The 16,600-nt window shown below is 51.9% G+C and overlaps 1 protein-coding gene across 6 annotated transcripts; it reads right to left on the bottom strand.

Moving 5' to 3' along the window:
• Window positions 1-3,434: 3,434 nt before the first annotated feature.
• RGL3 (ral guanine nucleotide dissociation stimulator like 3) lies at window positions 3,435-16,543 on the bottom strand. Of its 6 annotated transcripts, none has more exons than XM_061190420.1 (19): window positions 16,466-16,543; window positions 15,867-15,980; window positions 15,026-15,249; window positions 14,794-14,847; window positions 14,462-14,676; window positions 10,063-10,205; window positions 9,738-9,953; window positions 8,914-9,017; window positions 8,727-8,811; window positions 8,080-8,124; window positions 7,887-7,973; window positions 7,652-7,684; window positions 7,446-7,567; window positions 6,642-6,737; window positions 6,473-6,541; window positions 6,288-6,384; window positions 5,475-5,627; window positions 5,272-5,386; window positions 3,435-3,919 (listed from the first exon to the last, which is right to left on the bottom strand). In XM_061190420.1, the coding sequence occupies exons 1-19, from the start codon at window positions 16,496-16,498 to the stop codon at window positions 3,801-3,803; spliced, it is 2,124 nt and encodes a 707-aa protein (XP_061046403.1). In that variant the 5' UTR covers window positions 16,499-16,543; the 3' UTR covers window positions 3,435-3,800. The 6 variants fall into 6 exon arrangements, with proteins under 6 accessions (XP_061046403.1, XP_061046404.1, XP_061046405.1 ...); XM_061190421.1 differs by having other exon boundaries at window positions 7,446-7,540; XM_061190422.1 differs by lacking the exon at window positions 7,887-7,973.
• Between the last annotated feature and the right edge of the window lie 57 nt (window positions 16,544-16,600).

The raw sequence follows: 16,600 nt of genomic DNA, 5'->3' as shown, positions 1-16,600 counted from the left end.
TGTATCCCCAGCACCTAGAACAGGGCTTGCCATACAGTAGGAGGTCAGGAAATATTTGTGGAGTAAAAGATTAATGAAAAACCAAGCTGAGAGATGTAGAGAAACAGTTGACTTTGTGTTAGCCACTGGATAGAGCTGTTCCTGAGTACTTCTGCACTTTAAAAAAAAATAAATTTATTTATGTATTTTTGGCTGCGTTGGGTCTTTGTTGCTGTGCACAGGCTTTCTCTAGTTGTGGCGAGCAGGGGCTACTCTTCGTTGCGGTGCGCGGGCTTCTCATTGTGGTGGCTTCTCTTGTTGCGGAGCACTGGGCTCTAGGCGCGCAGGCTTCAGTAGTTGTGCCATTTGGGCTCAGTAGTTGTGGCTCGCGGGCTCTAGAGCGCAGGCTCAGTAGTTGTGGCGCACGGGCTTAGTTGCTCCGCGGCACGTGGGATCTTCCCGGTCCAGGGCTCAAACCTGTGTCCCCTGCACTGGCGGGCGGATTCTTAACTACTGCACCACCAGGGAAGTCCTGTCCTGCACTTTTAAAAACAGAAGTCAGGGAATTCCCTGGTGGTCCAGTGGTTAGGACTCCATGCTTCCCCTGCAGGCGGCACGGGTTCCGTTGCTGGTAGGGGAACTTAGATCCCACAAGCTGGGCAGTGTGGACAAAAAACAAACAAACAAACAAACAAACAAAAAACAGAAGTCAATGAGAATCTCTTCCTGGGGAAATTGGCATTTGGATTGAGTGTGTGTGTGTGTGTGTGTGTGTGTGTGAGAGAGAGAGAGAGAAAGAGGGAGAGGAGAGGGAGAGAAACTGTAAACTGTGATTATGAGAGGCAAACTAGCCCTGTTGGTAAGTGCATGTGTTCTGATGTATTGCAGACCATTCAGGTTTGAACCCCAACCTTGCCACTTACCATGCCACCTTGGATAAGTTACTTAACCCTCCCTAGTCTCAGTTTTTCATGTATAAAATGGGCATGATAATAGTGCACCCCTCCCTCCCCCACATAAGGCTATTGTGAGGATTATGAGATAGATTATGTCAACTTCTGAGAACATGCCTGGTGCTTTGTAAGCACTCAGTAAGGATAGCAATTATTTGCTTAAGCTAACTTCAGAAGGATGCTGTTACTTACATCTGGTTGGTCTTTTTTTTTAATTAAAAAATTTAAAAAATTTTTTATATTTATTTTTTATTATTATTATATTTTTGGCTGCGTTGGGTCTTGGTTGCTGCACGCAGGCTTTCTCTAGTTGCAGCGAGTGAGGGCTGCTCTTCGTTGCGGTGTGCGGGCTTCTCATTGTGGTGGTTTCTCTTGTTGTGGAGCACGGGCTCTAGGCGCGCGGGCTTCAGTAGTTGCAGCACGTGGGCTCAGTACTTGTGGCTCACGGGCTCTAGAGCGCAGGCTCAGTAGTAGTGGCGCACGGGCTTAGTTGCTCCGCAGCATGTGGGATCTTCCCGGACCAGGGCTCAAATCCATGTCCCCTGCATTGGCAGGAGGATTCTTAACCACTGTGCCACCAGGGAAGTCCCGATTGGTCTTAATGTCTTAATACTTAGAGAAAAAAAAAATCCTGTCCAGTAGCGTGCTGTGTGCTTAACTCTGTTTTTCATGAGGCCCTACATGATACCTAGATTCTTCTAGCTCCTCTCCCACTCCAGACAATGCCTGGGCATCCCCCATTATTGTTCCAGGGACAATGTTTAGAACCCTAGGGATTTTTTTTTTTTTTTCTGCATGTTCACCAGAATTCTCCCTTTTCCTAGTAACAGCAAATGCAATTTCTATTTACATGCCCTCCCAGACTCCATTCCTGTGATTTGAAATGTCTCTGCCAGCTGACAGAATGAGCACAGGACCCAGGCCTGGCCAATGAACATATCACATTCCCCCTGAACACAGTGATTGGCTCAGGGGTGGCTACAAGACACGCTGGTCCAGTCAGCATCTGCTCTGGGACTTTTGCTGGAGCTGATGGGATGAAGGGATTTTCCTTGCATGGGAAGGTGGAGCTGGTGGGATGTAAGCCTGGCACTGCCCCAACGAAGGTGAGGCTGCCTTGGAGTGGGGCAGTAGTCATTTAAATGTTCTTTTGGCTACTGTAATAGAGACCCAAATCATAATGTGATGGCTTAAATAAGATAGGCATTTCGTTCTCTCTTTTGTAAAAATCCAAGTAGCAGCAATAAAATATGGCTGCTCCCTGGTCTCAGAGGGCCACACTCCTTCCAGTTTGTGGCTCAGTTATTCAGAGGGTATGAACCACCTACTCCAAGATGATCCACTCCACGTCTTCATTCTAACCACCAGGAGGCAGAAAAGGGAGAAGGAGAGGACACAACCCTTCTCTTCAAGGGCAGAGCCTGGAATTTACCCACATCCTTTCCCTTTACATCTCATTGGCTAAAACTTTGTCATATGACCACATTTTGCTGCAAGGGAGACTGGAAATGTGGTTTTTACTCTGGGTAGCCAGCTAAAAATCAGTGTTTCCATTACCATAGAAGAAGGTGAATGGATTTAGGGAGACAATGGACAGTCTCATTCTCAGAGCAAATCAGAGGCAAGAGATTTTGTTACAAAGTCCTGGTGACATCTTTTGAGCCCCTGGATCCAACTGTGCCTGAAGCTGGACCCACGGAACTTTTCAATTACACGGGCATTCATTTCCTTTTTTGCACATACCTGTTTGAGTTGGGTTTTTGACCACTTGAAACAGAAAGAACCCTGATTAATACAGTTAGATATAAAGCCCCTAGTTGATGTCTAGCAGAGTGGGAGTTCATGAGTCAGTATCATTATTGTTGTTGCTGTTGTTGTTATGATTATGTTGCGGGTGGCCCTACAGCTCACTTCGTCTGTGTCTTCTCTACCTGTTTCTTCATCCTACCCCAGTACCGCTAGCTCACCCCTCTCATCCTCACAGCCCTTAATGACTCATGGGTGATGATGTTATTTGTCTCTGATTCCAATGAAATTTCTTCTTCACTCTCCCATATACATGGCAGAAAAGAATCATACCACCCCAACAATGTTGAGGGAGGGAGTCCTGAACCCTCTGTTTGTGACAGAGACCCCCCTGGATTCAAGTCATGCCTCACCCAACCCCTTTCTTAGGGCTCTTAAGTTTTTCTCCCTTTCTTTCTTTCTTCTTTCTTTCTCTTTCTTTCTTTTTCTTTCTTTCTTTCTTTCTTTCTTTCTTTCTTTCTTTCTTTCTTTCTTTCTTTCTTCCTTCCTTCCTTCCTTCCTTTCTTTCTTTCTTTCTTTCTTTCTTTCTTTCTTTCTTTCTTTCTTTCTTTCTTTCTTTCTTTCTTTCTTTCTTTCTTTCTTTCTCTCCCTCTTTTCTTTCTTTTCTTTCTTTCTTTCTTTTTCTTTCTTTCAATTCTTATCTTGCTGAAAAGTGAACATGAAGCACAGGCGCAGAACAAACAAGACTGACTCCTGTTTCATAACTTTGATCACTATTTTCATCCACTTCTATCGCTTCAGATATGTCTCCAACAGTTACAAGATTTCTCTGGGGGAAGGTCTGACCCCTGACACCGCACCCCTTTCTATGTTTATGGGATGAAGCTCTCCACCAGCCACCCATGGGCTGATGTCTTTGGGATAGGGGTCTGGTGCCAAAAGGGTCAGAGGGATGAGGTCCAATAAAGTTGGGGGGGGGAGTTTACAGGGTATGGAGGACAATGGCCTCTACTGGGGAATGAGAGATTTCCAGAGACGAGCTCCCTCCCTGCCCCCTGGTGAGAGAAGCCAGGCCCCTTGCTGCCCATGGGGCCCATGTCCTGGAGGAAGGGGAGGAGCACCTCAGGTTGGGGAGACTGAGGTTGTGTGCCGGGCCCCCTCCTTCCGCCGCAGCATGAAGTCTCCGGGGGCAGCTGGGCTCATTGCGTAGAAGACATTGGCATTGTCAGGAATCAGGAGCTCTGATCAGGTGTGGAGATGATGGTGAAAGGCCCACATAACCTCATATTTCCCTCACAAAGGACCTAGGTAACCTTCCACCATTCACCTTGGAGCCTGAACAACCTTGGGTCCCTTCAGCTAGTGCTAAGCCACCCTCATTCTCCTCTCTTTGTGAACCTAGACCACTTCCCACTCAAAGCCTGCACAACCTCATGTCTCCCCCCACCTCCAACCCCGTGAACCTGGGCAACCTCCTGCTATTTCCCCCTGGAGTCTAGACAACCTGCACTACAAGCTTGAACAAAGTCAGGCCACCCAGCCCAATCAATTTCCTGCCCACCCCACCCTTCCCCCGCAGCCAACTCCCAGCCAAGTTCATGCTGCTCTCACCATGAACTTGGACAACTTCTGACTTCCCACTTCCAGCCTGTACAACCCTCACACTTGACACGTGAACAACTTCATGTATCCTTCCTAATGTCCAGCCAACCTCATGTCATGCCCTTTAATATGTCACTCTCTCTCTGGTTTTTTTTTTTGGCCACACTGTGGGGCTTGCGGGATCTTAGTTCCCCGACCAGGGATGGAACCCATGCCCCCTGCAGTGGAAGCACAGAATCCTAACCACTGGACTGCCAGGGAATTCCCTAGCATGTCAATCTCTTGCCTCTCTCTCTTTTTTTTTCCTACATTTTTTTCTCCATTTAAAAAACTTTTAAATTGAAGTATAGTTGATTTACAATGTTGTGTTAATTTCTTCTGTACAGCAAAGTGACTCAGTTATACATATGTATATGTATTCTTTTTCATATTCTTTTCGATTATGGTTTGTCACAGGATACTGAATATAGTTCCCTGTTGCCTCTCCCTCTTGAAAACTGGACAGCCTCCTACTCACCTGTACACTGCACGATCTCATGCTTCCCTACCCTGAATTTCAGTACCATGTGGCCCTCTCCTAGGCCAAGTTCAGGTAAATTCAGATCCCCATGCTGAGCCCGGACAAACTCATTTCCCCTCAGATCCAAGCCCAGACCCTGCTTCAGTCTTGTGCTCCACCAGGTTGAGCCTGAATAACCTCATGATTCTACAAATTTAAGCCCAGATGACCTTCTACACTCCCTCTCCACTGGACCCTGGACGATCTCATTTCCCCATAAATCCTAGGAAGTCACCTTTGGTGCCCGCTTCCCTCACACTGAGCCAGGACAACCACATGACCCCACCTAATGGAGGCACCAATATTCTTCTGCCTCTTACCCCAACCCTGCTTCATCTCACCCCTACTCTATGCCAGAACCACCCCGGTCAGTCTGCCGCCCCCCCTCCTGAAGCTGCCCCCCAGCTCTGGCTCCAAGCTGTCCCTGCTCACCCCTGTCCCCAGGAAGGACTTGGAAGAGCTGATAGTCCCGGGCCCAGGGCTGAGCCACACTGTGCTTTTCCAAGGCTCGCTGCACCACGCTGGGGGCCTTGTCCTGACTAGTGAGCTGGGAAGAGAGGGCGGGAGGTGAGGGATGACAGCCCAAGCCCCAAGGGCAGGGCTGCCACCAGCAGGTCCCAGGCACAGCCCCTCACCAGGATGCTCCGATACAGATTTCCATGGTCATTGTCGATGCTGACTCGGATGACGCAGGCCTCTGAGCCCTGCTGCCCCGGGAGGGCGATGTGAGGGCCACTCGAGGGCAAGGCCAGGGTCCGGGGGCCTGGCAGGTCTGGGCTCAGTGGCAGCTGTAGGCAGTGGGGTGGGGGATGAGTGGTGAGAGCACGAGGCCCCTCCCCCATTGTATTCAACACGTCTTCCTGCATACCCCAAGCCTGGGACATGAAATTAGGGTACATAGACAAGCCCACATCTATGCAATCCCATCACATACAGACTTTCATGCCCTGTTACATGAATTCACACATGACTCATGTTCACACACAAGAAACCCTGTGTAACCAGAGAGTAGCGACTGCACCCATTTGCTCACAATTGTTGGATACGCACAAGCCCATGTCCATGAAAAACCCTGCACATGATCCTGTGGATATTGTGGATATTCATGCCCGCATTTCCCCTCCAGGTATGCAAATTCCTAGGAAAATGCATATCTGTGCAAAAGTGGGTGATTGCACCCCAGAGTGCCTTGTGGGTAAGTGGAAGCTCTGGTCCAGATCTGAGCATAACTGATGGACAGTCCCTCAAACGGGGCCATGGAAATGCACATGGCTTCCTGGACGTATCCCTAGAGTGTTCAGCCAACTGTGTGCATAGTCTCCTGTGTACATACCTAGCCCCCAAATCCTGTACACACACACATAAATACACACACACACACACACACACACACACACACACACAGCCCTGGGTGCCCGCAGTCCCACATGTACACATAGTCCTGGTACCTTGGTGCTGGGGCCCTGGGGCCCTGGAGAGGCCGGAGGACTGCCGGGAGGAGGGTCCCTGGTTCTCGGACTGGATGGGGGGGATGCTGGGGACAGACTGGGGGAGACACAGAGTCTGAAGTGGGGTGGCTGCCCTGATCTCTGATCCTGTCCTCTCCAGCCCCTTTACCAAATGGGATGCTCACCTGGAGGTGGAAGATGAGGGATCCTTGGGACTCCCACCAGGGGATGAGCCTCTCTCTCGGGACAGCTTCCTGAAAATAGAGACAGGGGATGAGGCTGAGACCAGACTCAGTCCCAGGAGCGGACACCATCTCTGCCCACATCACTCCCCACATACTCCCTGAGACTCACGCACTGAGGCGCTTGGTGAGGCTGATTCGCCGCCGGATGCGTGGGGAGCTGGGGCAGGAGGCGGCCGGTGGCTCAATGACCCGGGAGATGCGGTAGCTGAGGGGTCAAGATGCAGACGGGATGGGGGGGTTGGGAAATGAGTTGGAATCAGTTGGGAGCTGGGTTTTGGGTGTGTGTGTGTGTGGGAACAGCCAGGGGTTGGGCACCCAATGTTGGGGTCAGGGTCATTACAGCTGCAGGGTCTTATCAGGGATGAGATGAGATGGCTTGGTTGGCAGGCCACACAGGGGTTTACAGAGTGGGACTGAGGAGTCAAATTGGGTCAAGGATAGAGTTCAAGGTCAGATAATCACTGAGGTCAATTGTTAGGATCATGGATTCAGTAGAATGAAAAGAAACCATTGGGACAGTTGAGTTGGATGCTCTGACGTAAGAGTCAGTTGCTCAGAATTGGGGGTCAATGATTGGGCTCAGAGAGTCAGATGGGGGTTATGAAGGGGGTCATGGGTCAGATAGGGCCAGAGGTGGGGGAAAAGAAAAGATGGGATGGTTGAATGGAATGGCCAGCTGCATGTTAAAGGTTGAAGTCAGAAAGTCAGATGGGTCAAAGTTTGGGGTCAGAGGTCAACTGGGGCCCTCAACTGGGCCACAGACAATGCAAGGTGACAGGCTGGGTGGGGGGGTGTCAGGGCTCGGGAGGGGGTCTTAGGAGGAGCTGGAGATGTGCATGGGGGAGGTGGATCCAGGGTGTGATCCAGGGTCAGCGGGTGGGGGGGTGGTCAGGGCAGGCCACATGTTGGTCACCTCTGCTCCTCGCTGAGCTGGCGCTGGGTGCGCAGGGCAGCCAGGATGGGCAGGTGGGAGCTCAGGCAGTAGCTCTGACAGCGCCTCTGCAGCTGCTGGATGTGGGCCAGGATCTCCCACTCCTGAGGGGGTGGCCTCTGAGACCCCGCCCATGCTCAACCCCCATCCTGGACCACCCCTGCATGCCCACCCCAGTGCCTACTTACCTTCCTCCTCTTCTCAAAGTTGATGAGATCCCCCTGGGGGCAAATTTTGTCTGAACTGGAGCCTCCAGGGTCAAGGATCAAGGGTCAAGGTCAGGGGTTGGGATGTCAGGAGCCCCACTGCACTTAGGGGTCCGGGGTCAGGAGCACAGGCAGGGTCACAGGTGTGAGGTCAGGAGGCCCTCTGTGCTGAGGGTGAGTGAGGCTGGGGTCAGGAGTCAAGGGTCAGGGCTCAGACCTCCAGCATGTCCGGCAGGGCTGTATCCAGCATAACCAGGTCCGTGAGAAAGGTGCCAAGGTAGGGGATGGGGCCTGGGGGCAGTTTCTGTGGCCCCCAGAGCTCCAGTCACTCTCAGCCATCACCGACCCCATCAGGCTCCACCCCCCACCCAGGATCCTGCTTGTCCCTCATCCCAAACCACATCACTCACTGAGGGTAGGCTTCCTGGGGGGGCATTCTCCTCGGTAGCCTCCTCCTGGGGGAAGGGGAAGAACTGAGCAGTCCTGGGGTCTCTGTAACCCCTCCCTCGGGGAAGATGCCTCCATCACAAGCAGTTGTAAAGGCCATACCCAAGGGAAAGCGAACAGGGAGGGGGAGAGAACAGATAAGCAGCAGGGGGCAGGGCTCACTGGGGATGATGGGAGGTGGGTCTTGTGGGTGCCTTGGCCCCCAAGGCTGGCCTTAACACAGGTGAGAATCCTTGTACCTGGAGATCCCCCAGAAATGCCCTGAACCTTGTTGGCACATTTTTTTTTTTTATCAGTTTTTCTTATCAAAGTCAAGTCCTTAGCAGAATTTTTTTTTTTTCACTCTTTGCTCTGACTCTGGCCTTCAGTGACCTTTTCCCTGTAACTTCTGGTATTTGTTGAATGAATAAATAAGGCAGCCACCAAGTGTGAGCTATAATGAGGGCAGCAGAGGGAGTGAAAACGCAGGGCTGCCCACAGACAAGGGGAAGGTCATTCTCGAGGCATAGGGAAAGGACACTGAACGTTATGACAATGACAAGCAATGCCCTGCCAGGCCCTGGGTCCCCTTCCTGGGCCTGGGATCTGAGGGGTCCTCACCCATCTGTACCTGGGAGAGAATCTCTCTGCTGCTGAGGTGGTTGTTCTCATCGGAAAAAATCTGCGAAAGTTTCCTGAAAGTGGATAACGGTTCCCTGGGGAGACAGGAGAGGGGTCAGGGGTGGCTGCGGGGAGAGTCAGAGCTGGGATGAGGTGGGCAAGAGGTCCCGCGCCAGCGCCCCCCCCCCCTTGCTCACCGGCTCACGGCACCCCAGCTGCGCTTGAGCCGGTAGATGGGGTTAGACTGCAGGGCGGACAGAATGGCGCGCAGGGAGGAGAAGTTCCGCAGTTCCCGGCAGCGCTGGGGAGCGGGTTGGGGGACGGCTGGTCACACCCCCAAGCCTGATCCCCAAGTATGATCCACCTTTGATCCCGTGACTTGTGACCCCAGGTTAGATCCTAACAGCTCGCCCCATATCTGACGAGCTACCCAGATTCAGCCTCCTCCCCCAGGGGCCCCCGCCCCCTCCCCAACATGCAGTCCCAACCCCTCCCCCAGCTGCCCCTCCATTCCCTTCCTCTGACCTTAGCTTCCCGTGTCCCCACTCCTTACTTCTCCCCGGGCCCCAGACGGACCCGTAGCATCTCTCCTAGACCCACACTCCTCCTCCCCAGCCCAAGTCTCACCCCAGGTGTCAACCTTGTTCCCCCTTCGCCTTGCCACGCCCCCACTCTCTTTCCTGGCCCCCATTTCTACTCTTCCTCTCTGCTCAGGGTCCTGCCCCGCTTCCATCCAGTCTCTTGCAGGACCTCTGCCTCCGTCTCTTGGCTTTGGTGCCTCCTCCAAGCCTATCCCCTCCCCAGTGCCCCCATCCCATCCTTATTCCTAGACCAGCCCTGCGTCCCTCTGCGGTCCCAGGCGCCAGTCCCGCCCAGCCACGTCCTGGGCTTTCCCTTAGGCACCTCCCAGCCCCAATCCTCCGAGTATCCCCAGACCCCAGTCCTCGGCCTTCCGCCCGCCCCCGACCTCTCTCTGGCCTCGGTGCCCCACGGCCCCTTCCACCCACCCTCCAACAGGCACCTGCGCGATGCGGATCCACTTCTCTAGCCGCTGCGCCCTCTGCGGGGCGGCCAGGCCCGGCGACCCGAGCACCGAGCCCAGCACGCAGCCGGTCACTGTGTTGAACTGGGTCACAGTGGCGCGCACAGTGGAGGCGGTGCCTGTGGCCCCCGGCCGGTCCCGCTGCGACCACACGGAGCCCAGGCACTCGAAGGGCCGCACGCGCGAGAAGAGCTCCTGTGCGCGGGGGTGGGGGTGGGTAGGATCTGTGCTCAGCTGGGCCTCTCCCCCTTCCCCCTCCCCTACGCCCCGCCCCCTCCCGGCCGCGCCCAGCCGGGATCCTCACCGCATCCATCAGGGTCAGCTGCTCGGCCACGTCGTCTACACTGAAGTCCAGGAGCTCAGGACCTTCCCGCACGAGTCCTTCCACCTCTTCCAAGCAGCCTACCGGGGAGTCTGGACGGGGTATCTGGGCAACCCCTGGATGTCCTGAGGGAGCATTAGAGGGGGTTAAAAACTCTGAAGTTTGAATCCAGGACTGGCTGCGTGACCCTGGGCATCTGTGATCCTCACTTTTTTCATCTGTGAAACAGAGATCTCCTTGAGTGTTTTTAAGAACGTCAGAGCAGCATTAACTGTTCATTGAGCATCCTGGGTGGATTAACGGGGAAATTTATACACTAACCCTGCGAGGGAGGTACTATTATGCACCTTTTTTAAGGGGGAAACTGAGGCAGGAATTTGCTCTAACTCACATCTTCAGTAAATGGCAGGGATCTGAAGCCAGGTGCTCAAAGGCTAGAATAGAAAATAGAGCTTTTCGACTTAGAACCTGTATTAAGATAGGATCCATCTGCCCTTTTCTGGTGGTTAGAGGTGGTATAACCTCGTGGTTAAGGAAAGGTTATCGTCTTAACGTCCCAAGTTCAAATCCAAACTGGTCCACCGGGGTGCTGTGCAAATTAAGCAAGACTTTAAACCTCTCTGTGCCTTGGTTTCTTCACCTGGATTTTTAAAAAATCAAATGAAATCACGCATACCAGACGGCTATAAAGTACTCAATAAATATGAATGATTTTTCCGAGGTGGCGTTCAATGGTGGCGCCCCCTAGGGGACATTTTGGAAGTTGAAATCTTGCCACAAGAGGGGCTAGTCACGCATAGTGAAGAATTGTGCCACCAGCCTCCAAGTGACCCTCCAAGAAATTTGTGTCCTTGAAAAACCTGTTTACAATACTTGGCACCTAGAACTCAACTATCTTGCTCATAAACACTAATTATTTTGGCTCTAGAAAGGCAAGGACTGTGAAAGTGCGGACTTTGTTTTGTATGGAAATGGCAAGTGTTGTTCACCATTTTGGAAACTGATGTCACCAACATCTATGCTGCTGAGTCTGTGTCGCCAGTGCACTCCCCTGCATTAGTTTCTGGCTGCCATATTCACCATGATGCTATGGCAGGTGAAGGCACTGAACAACTTCATCGTGTCTCCTGGTGAGGCATGCCCAGACATTGACATACCAACAAGTATAGTTGATTGTTGTGTAAATTGCTTTTGTTTTATTTCTCCTTCCTATTACAATTCCAGCATCACATTATTATTTTTAAATTATCTGTGTAAGTCTGTTTAATTATCTGTCTTTCATTTCGTATTAGGACAGGTGGCATTGCAAAATATTACTTTATTTTTATTTTTTGGCTGTGCCATGCTGCATGCAGGATCTTAGTTCCTGGAATAGGAATCGAACCTGTGCTCCCTGCAGTGGGAGCTCAGAGTCTTAACCACTGGACCACCAGGGAAGTCCCGCAAAATATTAGTTTTTAAAAGTGAGCATAGGGGGAAAAATTAGCCATAAAAAGGAACGAAACTGGGTCATTTGTAGAGATGTGGATGGACCTAGAGACTGTCATACAGAGTGAAGTAAATCAGAAAGAGAAAAACAAATATCGTATATTAACGCATATATGTGGAATCTAGAAAAATGGTACAGATGAACCTGTTTGCAGGGCAGAAATGGAGACACAGATGTAGAGAACAAACGTATGGACACCAAGGAGGGAAAGAGTGGGGTGGGATGAATTGGGAGATTGGGATTTACATATATACACTAATATGTATAAAATAGACAACTAGTAAGAATCTGCTGTATAAAAAATAAATAAAATAAATTTTTAAAAAATCCCATAACTTGAGCACCAAAAAAAAAAAAAAAAGTGAGCATAGGGGAAAAAAATTGCGCATAAATCTAATCAAACCTTTAGCTCTTACAGCAAATATGGTGAATAGAGGAACATGCTTCATGTCACCATGAGAAAGCTAACAGGTAAATGGAGAAGAATGTGAGACATTCCTCAGGACAAATGACCCATTAGTTTTTCCTAATGCCATTAATCAAAAGGCAAAGAGGAACAGCCTAGAAAAAAAGAGATCTAAGAAATGAACACTTGGGACTTCCCTGGTGGCGTAGTGGTAAAGAATCTGCCTGCCAATGCAGGCGACACGGGTTTGAGCCCTGGTCCAAGAAGATCCCACATGCCGCGGAGCAACTAAGCCCGTGCGCCACAACTACTGAGCCTGTGCTCTAGAGCCACAACTACTGAGCCCGTGTGCCACAACTACTGAAGCCTGCACACCTAGAGCCCGTGCTCCGCAACGAGAAGCCACCTCAATGAGAAGCCCGCGCACCGCAACAAAGAGTAGGCCCCGCTTACCGCAATTAGAGAAAGCCCGCGTGCAGCAACAAAGACCCAACACAGCCAAAAGTAAATAAATAAAATACATAAATTTATTTTTTTTAAAAAGAACACTTTAAATGGATCTTTGGTTTTGGAAGAAACAACTATAAAGAAGACAACTTGGGAACAATAGGGGGATTTGACTATGAGTATTTTTTGATATTGAGTAATTATTGCTGATTTCATTGGAAAAGACTGTGGGCATGAAGGTTATATATATTTTAAAGTCCTTGTCAATTACCGGTGCGAACCGAAGTATTTGTGTGTGAAGGGACGTTAAGTCTGGGATTTGCCTTCAAATCATCCTGAAAAAAAAAATTTTTTTTTTGGTCAAATTGATAATTGGTGAAGATGAGTGATGGGTGTTTCAGTGTTCTTTACATTATTTCTCTCTACTTTTCTATATGTCTGAAATTTTCCATGGTAAAAAGTAACCCCCAAACAAGGATGTTAAGGTTCCCAGATCCTGGCATAAAGTCAGTGTCCAATAAATGTTCATTTTCTCCTCTTACCTCAAGAACTCATAGCTTAGGGCAGCACTTTCAATAGAATTTTCTGCAGTGGTGGAAATATTTTCTACCTGTGCTGCCCGATGTGGTTGCTGAGCACTAGAAATGTGGCCACTGTGACCAAAGAACTGATTTTAATTTTTATTTAATGTTAATTAAGTTCAATTTTAATAGCCACATGGGGCTAGTGGCTACCCCACTGCCCTGTGCAGCTCTGATGACTTGGAATCAGCTGGTGAAATCTTGAAGGCAGAGGAAGAAAGATACTTGGTAACCAGGAGGGAAGATGAAGGGATAAAATGTATATAAATAACTCTCACCAAGGGAGAGAAGTGGTTGCTACTTTGTAAAGCAGAGAGAAATGTGGCCAGTTTAAGGATTAAAGAATGGATTAGGGATATAAAGCTCTTGTGACAGGGATCAGATCAAACACAGATGGGTGAAAGATGATACTTTATAAGCAGGATGCAATTATTCAGTAGACAAATCCGTGTTGTTACTGACCCTGGGGATAGAGTTGGGGACAAGACCAATGGGCTCTATGCAGAAAAATAAGGCAGGTAATAGCACTCAGAGTGGGAGGCTGTATTTGTTGGGAGGGGATCTGAGAAGGCATGTCTGAGGAGATGACAACTGAAAAAAGATCTGAATGAAGCATGTGGATATTTTTCCTTCCCCCCAAAGCTCTCTACAACAGAGGTTGGCAAACGTGGCATGTGGGATCTTTGTTCTCCGACTGACCAGGGATTGAACCCATGCCCCCTGCAATGGAAACGCAGAGTCTTAACCACTGGACCACCAGGGAAGTCCCAGCAAACTTTTCTATAAAGGGCTAGATAGTTTGCTGACACCCACCTTACTAGAAAATATCAGTATGATTTATTGTATAGATTTCATTATAAGTGGTAGATTCTAATAAGTAAGAATCTGTGATAACAACAGTAATGAAAATAATACTGTTAAATATTAAAAATAATTTGCCAAGCCCTCATTATTTGTTTATTTACTTGTCCTAATTGTCTTCCCCAGGGAACAGGGAGCTCCTGTCCACTGTTATGTGCCCAGAGCCAGTGGCTAAATATTTGTTGAATGAATGAAGAAGCCAATGAGTTAAGTACTGTCTTTGCCCCCATTTTGCAGATAAGGAAACTGAGGCTCAGAGAGGTGATTTATCCAAGGTCGCACAGTCAGCAAATGGCAGAACTAGGATTTGAACCCAGGTCTCTGTAGCTCCTAAGGCAAGTAGTAATAGATGATTTGTAGCCAAAAACACAGGTTATCCTGACCCAATGAGGGACTATCTTTGTAGTTGGGATGTGTTGTGTGGGGGAGGTGATAGACAAATGCCAATACTTTAAACAAAGGGCTATTATCCCCATTTTACAGGTGGGGAAACTGAGGCTCAGACAGGGTTAAGAACCTTGCCCAAGATCTGTAGCTCCTCCGTGAGGGGAGAAGACCCCTGGGGGAGGGAGAATGCCTGTTCCCCAACCCGCTCACCTGCCCATGTCTGGGACTGCTCCTCTTCTTCCTGCTGTGGCTCAGCATCCTTCAGGAAATCTCCCAGCAGCTTTTCTGCCTCCCGGGCCTCAGCCCCTGATGGGGCTGCCCAGCCCAGAAAGGTGCAAACACTGCCTAGGTCCGAGTGGGCAGGGGGGTCCCAGAAATCCTGAGGGTAGTCCCGCAGCCAGGAGCCCAGCACTGACACCACAGCCCTGGCCAGAGGGGTGGGGCCTCAGAGCCCAGCCCAGAGTTCTGGACCTCTGGAGCCCCTACACTTCAGATCCTTTTGACTTCTATGCCCCCCTGCCCACACCCAACGGGAGACAAACCTCAGGTTCTTGTTGAAGGTCAGATCTCTTCCCTCTGTCTTCTTGATCTCTACCCTGGAAAGACATCCCCCCCCCCTCCGCCATCAGGTGAAGAAGAGGGCGGCTAGAGGGGACTCAGGAGGAAGATTCTGGGGTTGGAGGGTGGGGTCCTGGTTCTAAACCGGAGGGAGCGGAGGGAGTATCCAGGTGAAGGTCTGGGGTGGGAACATGAGAGTCTCCCGTTGGTACTGACCCCGGCGGCAGGGGCGGCGGCGGCGGTGGCAGGAGAAGGCTCAGCACGCGGGCAGTGGGCACAAAGGCCCGGTGGGTGGCCAGGAAGGCAGGCACGAAGCCTGGGTCCTGCTCGCGGTCTCCAGACACCAACTCCCGCAACAGCCGCTCCAGCCGCGCTGCCCTCAGCGCCCGCACCTTGCTGGTGCGGTAATGGAGGAAGGTGTCGGCACCGGGGCTGTGGGCCTGCGGGGCAGGGTGACCGCAGTGAGACACAGAGGAGTGGACCCCAGCATCCCATTCCAATCATGTCTTTGGGAAGCACCGATCTTGCATCTGATCCTGTCCATTCTTCTGCATCCTGCCCCCTGAGTTCATTATTCTCCCCCATTGCACAATCGACCTCCGAAACCCGCCTGGAATATCCTCATCCGCCCAGGCCCCGCCCTGCCCTCTGCCCCATTTACAAGCCACCCCTACCTCACCCCCACCTCCGCCCCCAGGCTGCTCCCAGCTCTCCTGCCGCGCTTCACTGGCCCGTTCCCAGGCTCTCCGCCCCACCTCGCTCTCGCCCGGTCTCTTCTAAAGACCACTCCTCCTTCTCCCGCTCCGCCCCACTAAACCTGGCTTACCTAGGCCCTGCCGTCCAGTTCCGTCCCCAGGTCCTGCTAGTCACCTCTGCCTCACCTGGCTCCGCCTCCTCATCTACCCCACTCACCTGGCCGCCCCCAGGCTCCACTCCATCCTTACCCGGTCGCCTCTAAACCCCGCCCCTCCTTCGGGCCCCAGTTCCTCCCCTCCACTCAGCCCCGCCCTCACCTGGTCGCCTTCCGCTCAGCCCCAGCCTCCTACCCCTTCCTCACCTGGGTGCCCCGAGGCCCTGCTCCCGGACTCAAGCGCTGACTGCGCTGCCGCCGCAGGGAGACACTGTACACCGCGCCGTCCTCGGTCTCCTCGCCCCAGTCCTGCAGCGGCGCCTGGACGCGGAGGCGGGCTCAGGACGCCGCAGGGGGAAGGGTCCCAGGACCATGGCCCCGCCTCTTCCGCGGACTCAAGCCTGATCCCTCCGGTTTTATCCCCGTTTGCCGGCCAGAGTCAGTGAGACTCGGGGCAGGGGCCCAGGCTCGGGAAGTCCCCTCGGCGCGGCGGGTACCCTCCTACCTAGTCCTTGAGAGGATGGGGTGGCATTTGGGGACGTCCCAGGGTCCAGTCTTAGCGAGTCTGTCTCTAGTCCCTCCCGCAGATGCGCTCAGAGACACTCCCCCCCACCAATCATCCCTAAAAGGAGCCAGCCACTTCACTGGGTCAGGGGCCGGGAGGTCAGAGGTAGGGACTCCCAGGCTGTTGTTTCGAAGGGTCCGATTTGAGGGGAGAGAGGATCCAAGGGGCGGTCGGGGACCTGGAGTTTCTGGACTTGAGGGTCGCCAGGGATGTGGGGTCCTGGGACCCCAGGTCCCCTTACCAGGGCGAGCTCCTTGCTCGTTGTCCGCTCCATGGTCCGCTCCCGTCCCGCTCTGCCGCGCGGCTGAGTGAGGCGGAAGGGCCGGTCGGGGAGCAGTGGCCGGGAGTCGGGCCGGCGGGGCGGGGCGACCGGGCA

This window comes from Eubalaena glacialis, chromosome 4 (genome assembly GCF_028564815.1).
Source record: "Eubalaena glacialis isolate mEubGla1 chromosome 4, mEubGla1.1.hap2.+ XY, whole genome shotgun sequence".
NCBI lineage: Eukaryota > Metazoa > Chordata > Mammalia > Artiodactyla > Balaenidae > Eubalaena > Eubalaena glacialis.
This window is presented reverse-complemented; position numbering and strand designations above follow the sequence as displayed.